The sequence below is a fragment of the Propithecus coquereli genome, unplaced genomic scaffold (genome assembly GCF_000956105.1).
Source record: "Propithecus coquereli isolate 6110/MARCELLA unplaced genomic scaffold, Pcoq_1.0 Scaffold61, whole genome shotgun sequence".
Taxonomy (NCBI): Eukaryota; Metazoa; Chordata; class Mammalia; order Primates; family Indriidae; genus Propithecus; species Propithecus coquereli.
Window position 1 is genome coordinate 8,065,436 of NW_012152063.1, and position 12,995 is coordinate 8,078,430.

At 35.3% G+C, this 12,995-nt stretch overlaps 1 protein-coding gene across 2 annotated transcripts in view; it reads left to right on the top strand.

Annotated features, from left to right (window-relative positions):
• KLHL7 (kelch-like family member 7) overlaps positions 1 to 12,995 on the top strand; it is a 55,649-nt gene that overhangs the window by 39,474 nt on the left and 3,180 nt on the right. For both annotated transcript variants that reach the window (XM_012659437.1, XM_012659438.1), the window contains exons 8-9: positions 6,797 to 7,037; positions 9,064 to 9,265. In XM_012659437.1, the coding sequence (XP_012514891.1) occupies positions 6,797 to 7,037; positions 9,064 to 9,265 (443 nt within the window). The remainder of the gene's footprint in view (positions 1 to 6,796; positions 7,038 to 9,063; positions 9,266 to 12,995) is intronic.

The window sequence follows — 12,995 nt, forward strand, 5'->3', positions numbered from 1 at the left end:
ATAAACTGGCTAGGTGCGGTGGCTCACACCTGTAATCCTAGCACTCTGGGAGGCTAAGGTGGGAGGATCGCTTGAGGTCAGGAGTTAGAGACCAGCCTCAGCAAGAGCGAGACCCCCCCGTCTCTACTACAAATAGAAAAAATTAACCAGGCATTGTAGCGTGTGCCTGTAGTCCCAGCTACTCAGGAGGTTGAGGCAGGAGGATTGCTTGAGCCCAGGAGTTTGAGGTTGCAGTGAGCTATGATGAAGCCACTGCAGTCTAGCCTGGGCAACAGAGTGAGACTCTTGTCTCAAAAAAAAAGAAAGAAAGAAAGAAAATGATAAACTGTAAAACAAGCTAAAACTGAAATCATAGTGATTTAAATTGTTATTCTACAAACCATAGCCTTCAGGTGTTAACAACAATTATACCCCATTTGTTTCCCAAAGCCTAACTGTTGTGTTGATTTGGGCAGGTAAAAAGCAAGCCAAGTTTGGGTGGAAAATATTTTATTTTAAAATAAAGTAGATGGCTATTTTGATGTACAAATAGGCAAAGAAGAATCCTGATTTCATTTAGGAGGCCAGGAACATTGTTTTTAGAGTAAGGCAACTGTGGGATGACTTAACACTTTATTTTTAGTCTGTAGTTCTAACACTTTCCTTGATTTTTTTTTTTTTTTTTATTGGCAGTTGAAAAGAGATGCATGTCCCACACGAGCCTGGAAGTGAGACTGTAACTTCAGAATTCTCATTTGATGTCTTGCTTTGCTTTTATTAATGGCCCATTCTCAATTGCTATTTTGTATTCTCAACCACAAATTTTTAGACTTCCAGTGGAAAAATTCAAGTAATTGAGGAATGAACTACAAATAAAAACATCCTCATTCCATCAATTATCTCATATTCCCAGAAGCTCATACTATTAGAATCCCATTACAGTATTTATTGTTTCTATTAGAAGTGCCAGCCCCTTCTCTTCTTGCTATAAAAATTTAGCTTGACTAACTTTTGCAACTTACTATTATTTGTGTATAACATTGTAATATAAGTTACTCAGTCCTTATTTCTAATATTAAAATAATTGAGGAAGCTGATGTCATTATATATTATTATTTATCTTGGATCTCCCAAAGTAAACATTATTTCATTGTCCAATTCAAGTAGACTGCTTAATAAGAAGTACTATATAGGAATATTATTTTATTTTAAAATTCTTGAACTTTTCAGAAATGTTAAAATGGGTTTGACAGTCATTTAATGGGACGTGTGTGTGTATCCTGTACTAGCCAAAAATAGTGATCATTTTCAATGAATTGTTCTCCTTCAAAGGGGACAATTTAAACAGTGGTACTTAATTGAATTATCCAGAATTAAGTCAATATTAAGCTGTAAACTATTATCTTTAGATATGTCTTGGATATCATTGGTGACAGGAGGCAAATATTTATACTAATTCATGACTAAAAAATTATAGCAAAGAAAATCTTAGCTTTTTCTGAATATTGACAGAAAAGGAAGTCTTGGGTTGGTATATTGAATTGTAATGATATTTTTATTGTTATGGTCCTTTTATAAAGCCTACTGAACCTACTCTTCTCATCCTATATCTGCTTTTCAATTTTAAATGCTTAGTGATTACCAAAAGAGTTATGTATTTATTGTTCTTTCTCTTGTTGTTTGTGTTCTTAAACTGTGCATAGTAATGCCTTGTGATATTGATGCTTAAATAAAAGTTGGCATAATTGACCAGTTTTTATTCAAACTCTTCTGCCAGTGAAATGATGAGCTGAAAGCTTAATACTTTGTAAGGATCTTGGCTCACTACTTTCATGTGGTAGAGAAATGGGAGACTATGTCCTAGAGAAAAGGGGGATCTGCATATTCCCTGCCAAAAACAAATGTAGTAAGACTAGCAGGATGAGGGCCAGAGAAGACAGTCATCAATAGTTAGTGAACATCATTCTAGTCCTAACATTTTACAAATATGGTATCATGCCATACATGCTATTTTATAAAACTTTTTTGCTCTCAGCATTATATTATAAAGATATTTCCACATCATCTTTTTGAAGGACTGCAGTGTATTCCATCATAAGGCTATACCGTAATTAGTTTAATCCTCTCTTCTTCTTGCACATTTGGCCTATTTCCAGTTTTTCCTTGTTAAAATACCCCTGCAGTGAAACATCCTTATATATGCCAGCTTTGCACACTGTCCAGTTTTTTCTGTAAGCTAAAATCCTAGGAGAAAAATTGCTCTAGCAAAGGGTAAAAAACAAACTATTTAGATTTACCAGAAAAGTAGATGAAAGCCTGGCCCCTGACCCCAGGTACTGTTGGTTTGTTGGTCAAAGGTCTCTCTGGTCCTCCTCAGTGGTATAGCCACCACAGAACCAGGAACCACGGTGACAAGATACCAGCTGGAATCTGTGTAATTTAAAAATAGCACTGCAGTGAGGAACTGCCCCAAACTATGAGCAAAGTGCAGCATCTACAGCCTCTAACCTTTTTAAGGTAAAAAAATGAAGGTGGCCCAGCTGGATGAGGTAAACATTTTTCTACAAATGTGGACTGTCGCCCAATAAAAATATTCCCTCAATATGCCAAGCCCTTGACCAAATACTCTGCAAACACATGGAGAAAATCTCTATTTTCACAGCAGCTGTGCTTTTAGTGGTTATAAGTGGTAAGATGTGGAGATTGTTCAGGACTTCGGTGGCCATCCCACCAACCTCTCGATTTTACAGATGAGGCCATTGAGGCCCAGCAATGATAATTCAAGGGCCTAGAGTCACTTAGCTGGAAACACAGCAGTAGCAAGAATCCCCCCAGATCGCTCTGTTCCCAGTCTAGTGTTCTTTCCAATAGGCCATGTAAGAAGATTTTTTTGAAAAGCAGGACAGCATAGAGGATAACAGCACAGCTTTGGAGTCAGGTGGATTTAGATTTAAATCTTGAATTCACCATTTTCTAACTATGTGAACTTTGATAAGGTACTTAACATCTCTTAGTTTTCTTATCTGTAAATGAGGATATTACCTTACAGAGTTGTTGAGGAAATTAAATAAGATAATGTTTTAAAATATTTCAGCATAGTTCCTGGAAAGGTAAATGTTCAATAACTAATAAATTAATAGTGGCTATTTGGTTAATGATACATTCTGAATCATTTAGACCCTAATAAGATCATTGGATGTTGGGGCTGAAAGGGAGGAGACCTTAGGTCATCTAGTCTTTTTGTTTTACAGATAAGGAAACTAAAGTTCCTGAGAAGTTAAGTAACCTAATTGAGACTCACGGCTCTTCCATGCAGAGCCTAGCGTGGTGCTCAAGTTTCCCAGCTCCTTTGTGCTACTTATTGTGACCTTGTAAAATGAGTGAAGCCAAAAATGTTTCTATGTATTTCTCATGAAACTGCTTCTGGGAATGTTCTGGCATCTGGCGTAACCCTGCTTTCTATATAGATTACCATAATAGTTGCATGATTTTTTTTTTAATAGCCCTTGGAAACTAAGATAAATCAGATAATGATTTAAGAGAAAGTCCTTGTAATTTGGTCATCTTAAACTTAGGTTGGATTGATCCCTCATGATTTCTTCAAGAAATTGTAAAGTTTTGTTAATTTTGCTTTCCTTTTTTTCTAAGACCCTGCCTTCCCTAATTTAGTTTGATTTTCTCTCAAAATGATTCAAAATAAAGTTTTCAAGTCTTAAAAAATAAAAAGTACTTCATTTTGGATTGTGGTTGCCTTGATTTTTAAAATCAACATCTGTAGTGTTTGTATTATTGGAGGATCCATGTGTTTTCAAACTACATTGTATAAAAATCAGTCCTTACTCTGAAGGAAAAAGCACACTAATGTTTTTGCCTTGAGGCATTTAGAAAAAATATTTACAACCCCTCACCTCAAGAAGGCTTCACTCTGCTAGGTACCATAAGGACTGTTGCACTACAGCTGGAAAATCGTGCAGGGCAAGATATAATGGAGTCAAGTCTGGACTTCAGTCTGAATCCTCACTTCAAGTGGGGATTCAGAAAAAAGAAATCAGGAAAGCCTACAGAAAGGAAAGGAGTCTTGAGCTTGAAAAAAGTATAGCATGTGGCATATCCCAGCAGAGGCAAGAAAGGCTGACTAGGATCAGGGAAGACAGGACTTTATACGTGGATATGTCTGTGTGTGTACATATGTGTACGTATATGGGTGAGATATCAAGACTTAAGAAATCCTACCCAGGATTTTTTCAGGCTTTCCAATTTTCCCATGGAAAGTCTATTTTGTGTTCTAGGTAGAAATTCTTGCAAAGGACATTTTACTTATCTGCATAGAAGATGAACTATTAGGCACAATATTTTATATAGTTAGTATTTATCAAGCTTAGTGTCTGACATGTACAATGACCTTTGGCAGTTATCAGAATTGTCATTTAAACATTAAAAAATTTGAGGATTTCTGGGGAAATTGGAACCCAGATTGCAAGTAGGTAGAAGTATGTGCCTATTCCTTTTTTTTTTTTTTTTGAGACAGAGTCTCACTGTGTTGCTCGGGCTAGAGTGCCGTGGCGTCAGCCTAGCTCACAGCAACCTCAAACTCCTGTGCTCAAGCGATCCTCCTGCCTCAGCCTCCCGGGTAGCTGGGACTACAGGCACACGCCACCATGCCCGGCTAATTTTTTCTATATATTTTTAGCTGTCCAATTAATTTCTTTCTATTTTTGGTAGAGACAGGGTCTCGCTCTTGCTCAGGCTGGTCTCGAACTCCTGAGCTCAAACAATCCGCCCGCCTCGGCCTCCCAGAGTGCTAGGATTACAGGCGTGAGCCACCACGCCTGGCCATGCCTATTCCTCTTTCTCTCTTTCTCTCACTTTCTTTTCTCTCTTCCTCTCTGTCACTTTCTCTGTCTCTCAGACACACACACAGGCTAATCATTTTTTTCCTTGCACTTACATTTCCAGGAAAGCAATTTATTTTAATTCTTAAATCTGAAGCATAACCAAGCCCTTTATGACAGGTACATACAAGCACCAATTTATTCCCTACTCTAACCCTTGAGTAGTTTTAGAAAGTTAGAACTGATCTGTCACCAAACTCTTTGGAATTATTTCATTCTTTGAAATCTCATATCCTAGTGTCTAAATGTTTAAGCACATCTAGCTCAAAGAAAGCATTGTGTGTTTTTCTTTTTAATCCCAGCCCCTACATGGGTAGTTATTTTTTAATTTGAAGAGCAGCAAGTCTTGGAGATTATTTAAAAGAACTTTCTCATCCTACGATTAAGGAAGAGCATGGGAATATAATATTCTTGAGAGTATCTTTTAAAGTTATGGAGAAGTTCCCATTTAGCTTTCTAATAATAAATACCAAATAAATTAGATGTAAGAGTGGCAAAATTTGAGATTCACTGAGTTTATTGATGGAATTATATTTCTCTGCTTTACACTTAGTCAAATAGGAATTATGAGTAGACTTGCAGAATATGTAAGACAATTATTTAGTTTATCTTTGAGGGATTGTTCCTTGTAGAATATGGTGATTATTTTATCTCTTTCTTTCATTCTGTGGTATACAGTTTATCTAAGAGCACAAGTAAAAATATTTTTCCCCCGTTTTTCAGTGTCCATTGCGTAGAACTGAGGTTTCAGGAAGATGTTAGGTTTATCATACAGTTTTGTGTGCCTACCAATAGGTATACCACTGAGTAATCCAGGGGGACAAAGATCCTAATTTAGGAACAAAGTCCTAGTCAATTAAGGCTGCTTTCTTGGTCATCTAAAAAGCAGAATGTTTTTCTTTGTCAGGAGTCAAAGTTTTCTATATATTAGAAGCTCCCTTTCCTAAGAGACCATTCCTGATGTTCTATGGTGCTTTGATCTAGTCCGATGAATGCATAAAACCCTGGATACTAGCATGATAGGTATTGGTCAAATTTTCTCAAAGGGAACTCAACATTAATAATCACAGTGATATTGAGAACTGTTGGGATTCCTGTGTGACCCTGATTATTTTCATCTGTTTTCAGAAAATAGCAAGAACACTGTAGCTTTCTTTTTTCAAAAAAGGGGAGGATCTAAGATGCTATAACTTTGGGAACATTCTGCCACACACATACATGGTAGGGTGGCACGAGCATCCTTGGATGCCATCAAACACACTGAGGAAACAGTGGTGCTATGAACAGCCCTTACTGTGAGGTACTGATAGGTGCTTGTTTCTAATCACTGGGGAGAAAAAGGGAGTATCCAGACTTCTCAGAACAGATTACTCAAGTATTTCATATCACAATTCTAAGCATCCAACAAACTACATTGGCTTAACTGAGTATTTATAGAAAATATCTCATAGACGTCCACAAAATACCTTCTAGCTCTAGACTAACTGTAGGATAATGACATTTTGAGATTTAGGTTATTCATTAATTTTTTATATCACTCTATACATCTGGCAGGGAATGGATGGAGATATTTACATTTGAAAAAGAGGTTTTTTAAAAAAATAAAACAACTAATTTTAGAATTTTCTTCTATTATTATCTTCAGTAACAGAAGGGGAAAAAGGCGGTAATGTAGTCAAATGTTTATTTTAGAGCCAGAAAAGACCCAAAGCAGTCATGTGCCTTCCTCTCGCCCTCTGCCCCATCTAACCAGCATTCTGAAGAAGTCACATAAGATTAAATTGGTAATAGTCTCAAGCCAAACATTTGTATGTGTATTCTAGTAAATTAACACATTCTTATATTTTGTATTTTCTTGACTGTATCTTTGTCCTTTCAATTATATTTTTCTCATACTGAAATCTTCCTGTCCTTTCCTGTTACAGGATTATAGCTGGACAGACATCCGCTGCCCCTTTGAAAAGCGAAGAGATGCAGCATGTGTGTTTTGGGACAATGTAGTATACATTTTGGGTGGCTCTCAGCTTTTCCCCATAAAACGAATGGACTGCTATAATGTAGTGAAGGATAGCTGGTATTCCAAACTGGGCCCTCCAACACCTCGAGACAGCCTTGCTGCTTGTGCTGCAGAAGGCAAAATTTATACATCTGGAGGTTCAGAAGTAGGTAAGGATTTCTTAAGTATTTTTGTTCAGGGCATGTGCTTGAAAGCCAAGTGTCTGGGCTTTCATGTTTAAATAATTAGTATTATTTGTCCAGATCCTTTTTTTTTAATAATCTGAACACATCTGGCATATATTAGAGCCCATTTCTCTGAAGGTTTACCTTATTCCTTTACAAATCATTAATTTACAAAAACTTTAGCCTCCTAGATTGTTAATTACGCATTTTTTTTTATCATGATGAATTTTAGTTCTAGATAGTTGTGTTGGGTACATAATATTATTTGCTTTAAAGATTTCAGAGTTTATAGACCCTTTATGTTCACGCTTTTTAAATCCATATTATCTTTGTTTTTATCAAGAAAAAAGAATGATCTTTTTCATTTGCTTTTTTCTTTAAGCTTTTTTTTTTATTTTTTGATGAACAATTTTTTATTTCAGAATATTACGGGGGTACAAATGTTTAGGTTATATATATTGCCTTTGGCCCATCTGAGTCAGAGCTACAAGTTGTCTATTCTTTAAGTTTTTAATTTAATGACTAGTAGTGGTATTTTAGCAAAACAGGATATAAGTGTAGGTATAAAAACCTTTCTCATTGAATAATTTGTTAGAGTCAAATAGTGGTCTTTTTCTAAATGAATATTCTAGGTGTAGACTAGACACCTAATAGCTTTTATATCCGTTCATATTTTCAAGTAATTTCTTTAGCTAAATAATGGGCTTATAGAAAACTAGGAAGACCAAGGAAGCCTAAGGTATGAAATTTAAACATTGTCTTTTTATTTTTCTTTGATGATTTTTATATTAGCCCAGAGAATGTTTTACTTTTGGTCAGCATATTTATTTATCTGTTTTAAGTTTTTACCCCCTACGATGTGTCAAATAAATGTAAGAAAAATTATGATTTCCTAAATGCAACTTAAGAAGTGACTTCTTCTACTCTTTAAGAGCATTCTTCAGAATGTGAAGAATATAGCATATTTCAAATACTATGAATCTTAAAGGTGACAGAAAGTGTTATTTGGTGCAGTAGATAATTTCTTTGGCATTTACTAAGTTTTATACTTAAATAGCACTTTTTTTAAATATCTGCTTTATACTATATATTCTCCCCTAGTGTCCGCCTACTGAATCTACCAAATTGAAATGTTTTAAAAAGTCAAAAAGAAGTTATTGTTGATCATGACCATTGCTTCTTCTATGTGTTATTCTCTGATCTTTATTTTTCATAAACCTTGTTGGTAATGGAGAACTTTAAAGATGGTGGTGTTTTGTTTTTAAATCATTTGGCATTAGCCCATAATGGTGAAGATGAGGTAAAGTTCTAACTTCTTTTTTTTAGGGAAGGAAAAGAGCACTTGATCTTTAATAACATCATTTCTAAATTCTTTATTGAGCTCCTACAATATGCAGAAGTTGCAAAACATGATGGATATATTTTGCCCTTAAAATGTATAGTCAAAATACTTCAGAAACATACATTAATACCTTGAGAGTATACTCAAGAGTAAACCAGTGTGACTTTAGGATTTACCCACACAATCAGAGTAGTCAGAAAGTATAGTTTTGGTAATGGTGCAGTAGTTGTTATAGAATATCAAATAAGCCTTAGGATATTATCATATAATAGTTTTTGTATTCCAAGAGGTGGATTTAACATCTGTAAGTAGCTATGTTTTTCTACTGTATGTAAACATCTAAAGTTTGGATGATGACCATCAATGCACAACTGGGCTTAAAGACATATATAATGTTTCTTATTTAGTATTTCTTTTGACATCAAACCATTTTCTAAATTTTAATTACCAAAAAATAAGTCTTTCCAACAGATCCTTTTTTGAATGTTTTCCAAGGTCTATACAAATAGAGTTATTAGCTGCTTCTTAAACTACTTGTGCATTTTATTGTTGATTGAGTATAAAAAATGACTCTACAACCCTAAATTCTTCTCTCCCATAGCTAATGACTCAGTTCACTCCAAATCCGTACACATAAGTTAAGCATGATGGGGCCTTTTTCTTTTACAGGAAACTCAGCTCTGTATTTATTTGAGTGCTATGATACCAGAACTGAAAGTTGGCACACAAAGCCTAGCATGCTGACTCAGCGCTGCAGCCACGGGATGGTGGAAGCCAATGGCTTGATCTATGTTTGTGGTGGAAGTTTAGGGAACAATGTTTCTGGGAGAGTGCTTAATTCCTGCGAAGTTTATGATCCTGCCACAGAAACGTATGTATCCATTTAAAACTCTTATTTCACAGTGAATTGTATTCTGGAAGCTCAGTAGAAGATGTTAAAAGGCAGAAGGAACCCAAGAGAAGAATTCAGTTGTTTGTTTGTTTTAAGACAGAGTCTTGCTCTGCTGCCTAGGCCGGAGTCACAGCTCACTGGAACCTTGAACTCCTGAGCTCAAGTGATCCTCCTGTCTCTGCTTCCTGAATAGCTGGGACTACAGGTGCATGCCACCACGCCCAGCTAATTTTTTTTTTTAATTTTTTAGAGATGGGGGTCTTGCCATCTTGCCCAGGCTGGTCTCAAACTCTGAGGTTCAAGCAGTTCTACCACCTCAGCCTCCAGAGTCACTGGGATTACAGGAGCAAGCCACTGTGCCCAGCAAGAATTTAGTTCTTGAGTTAAGAATGTACATAAACTTCTGCATGTGCTAGTGTTAATGGCATATTTACAACCTGTACCCTTCCTTTATACCTTAAGAAATGGCTTGACCTTACTCCATTGGAACCCCTCTCTTTCTGGTCCTGCTTGTGCAGTAAATGCCTATGAATGAGACACATCTGATTCATGAAAGTCAAAAGATATTTGTGTTTCAGAGGTGAAGAAATGTAGGGGGGAACTTATGATGAGTAGTAAATTTGCCCTTAAGTAGAAATGCTACATATTGGTTCATGGCATTAATAAATCGTGCAGCTACGTATAATGTTGTTTGGGGTTTATACTTCCTAAAGTATGTTTGGATTCATATTTATTAAATAAAATTATTCTTAAATCACCTAAGAAACAACTCCTAAATAAGCAAAATGCTAAAGAAATTTTTAAAAGTTTTTCTCTGACCTTGTAGTTAATGATGGAACCCATTCAGTGTAGCCAAAGGAAATATGCTAATTGTTGAATAATGGCGGCGGGGGGTGGGGGTGGGGGTGTAAATGTAAATGCAGTGATATTAAAGCTAATAAGGAAATAAAACAGATGATGTCCCAGTCATACCTTTTGTCCAATACATCCAAAGATCTTTAAGAAAAGTCACTTGATCATATGGCCAGATTGCCTGTTGTTCTTCCTTTACCAGAACAAGTTATTGGGTAAATATGTTCGACTTGAATGTTATGCCAAAAAAGTGCACCAAAACTCTTGTGCTTTAAGCTTTATATTTAGGAAATATTGCCAGACTACAAAACATAGAAGTCTTCCACTCCAGCTACTGCTTTTTTTTCAATTGAGATAAGAACTTAATTATAAAAAGTGATCATTAATGCATATAAAAGTGCATTTATCTATTTATACCTTCCACTTATTTTAAAAGGATTTAAGGAAGCATAATCAGTAACTCCTTTCCCAAGTAAAAAGGTAGTTACAATCATTCTTTTCTCATTTTTTGCTTAATTAATTGCCAATGCAAGGAACAGAGTAAAAGCAACTTGTCTTGAAATTTACCTTTAGCTAAAATGTGGAGACTAGGAAATCTTTTGAGATCTTCAAATATACGGCTTCCCGGTGTTTTTCTAAATATACCTTGCACTTGGCCAGGGCAATCCAAAGCTATCCCTTATCCTCATCCTATCATCCATCAATTCATCTACGTATCTATCCCATCTTGTCCCAAACCACAGAAGGAGGGGTATATACCAACCGTCCTCTGGGAACCTCTACCTTACTTAAACCCTATTCTCAAAAAGTGTTACAGCATACTAGTTGGAAAACTGTAATCTGATTCATCCTGCTGCCTAATTATTTTTTCATTTCTAAAAAATCACTTAAAGTGGAAACCATAACCATATAAACTCCAGGCTTCTAAATTTGGAGATTCTTATGCAAGCAATATCATTGTAAATCAATATATTCTTGTTCATAGTAGCAGAGAAAAAGTATAAAGGAATTTTGCAACCTCAGTATTTTTTAGAGCTAGATGAATATTCTGTTTCAGGAATATTTAAAAACTTGTAAGACTTAGCATTTCTTTTTTATATATGGAACTTAATGTGTTAAATTTGAATTCTATGTTCTTTTCAATGCCCTTAAACTCTCATAAATGAGAAGATAATGTGACCTAGCCAACTCTCAAATAAGTTACATACTACTATGATTTCCTTTATAAAATGTGATCTAGCTATCCAAGTTATTTTTTCTTTTTTTTTTAGAGGGTCTTGTTCTGTTGCCCAGGCTAGAATACAGTGGCACAATCATAGCTGACTATAACCTACTTGTTTTTCATAAGAATTTTTCTTCCCAATTTTGACATTTTTCTTAAGTGTTTTATAATAGAATGTGTTTAATTGGAAGCTAAGAAATTAAGCCTATGGACCACCGAAAAACAAACATCGCATGTCCTCGCTCATATGTGGCAGCTAAAAAAGTAGCTACCAGGAAGGTAGAGGATAAAATGGTGGTTACCAGAGGCAGGGAAGGGTGGAGGATGAAGTGGGGTAGGTTAATGGGTACAAACATACAGTCAGATAGAAGAAATAAGACTAGTTCAATAACATAGTAAGGAAACTATAGTTAACAATAATTTATTGTGTATTTCAAAATAGCTAGAAGAGAAGAATTGGAATGTTGCCAACACAAAGAAAAAATAAATGTTCAAGGTGACAAATATTTCTATTACCCAATTTGATCATTACACATTATATACATGTTTGAAAATACCACATGTACCCCCAAAATATGTACAATTCTTACATATCAATTTTTAAAAATCAATTGGAAAAAAGAGGGATGAGCTCATAATAAAAAGGCCATTTTAGAGTAACAGTCCGAAGAAAGAAAAAAAGAAATTAAACCTATGGAAACAACATAACATAGTTTGAGTAGTCAGAATTTTAAGAAAACCTTCTTAAACATTAAACTTGGGATTGTTCTGAAGTGACAGGCCTCACTTAAAAAAATAAAAAAATAAACTTCAGATTGGAGAGAGCAGAGACCTAGTATATACTCTGCATGTGAATTACAGGAGGAAGGAGAGTTTGTGAAACTCCCTTCCAAACCTTCAGGAGATTTGAAAATACATAACACATGCTCTCACGTTATATCATTGACATAGTATCTAGAGAAGAAAGAGGTATGTAAATTGAATTTTTTCAAGTCAAATACTATGTTTAATGCATGATGACAGCTCACTCTATAAAGCTCACTACATGGAGAAGCAGCAAAGACCTAGTCCTTACTATTAATAGCTCTCCCACTTCTAAGCTGTATGCTGGTCATTTCACCAGGATGACCATGTTTGTTTTTCCTAAAAAACAGGAGTCATGCTGCTCTGAAAATGAGTCGTAACTGTCAAGCCACTTTTAAAACAAAAAGCAATCCATAATATAAGACAACAAAAGAATTGTTAATATTTCAGAGTTAATCATTATGCTGTAATTATGTTTGATAAAGTTACATTTATCAAATTGTTTTAAAGAAGAGACATAAAAAACTATCTTAGAGAATTACACTTATGCCAAGTTTCCCTTTTGTTGTTCGGCATCTTTTGGTATATTATCTGTTAAAAGCACAAGCTGTGTGCCAGTACCACCTTCACAGTCACAAATGTCAGACTTGGGAGTGAATGCAGGAGAAGGGATTGAATCTCAGAAAACAACAACACAGTCGTCTATGTATATGTGTATGATGCTGCTACCTGTGAATTAATATCCTTCAACACTTGTGTCCACATTTATATTCTCAATTTCATTATTTATAATAGTGATTGTGAACACAGCAAAGTGATAATAAATTACTA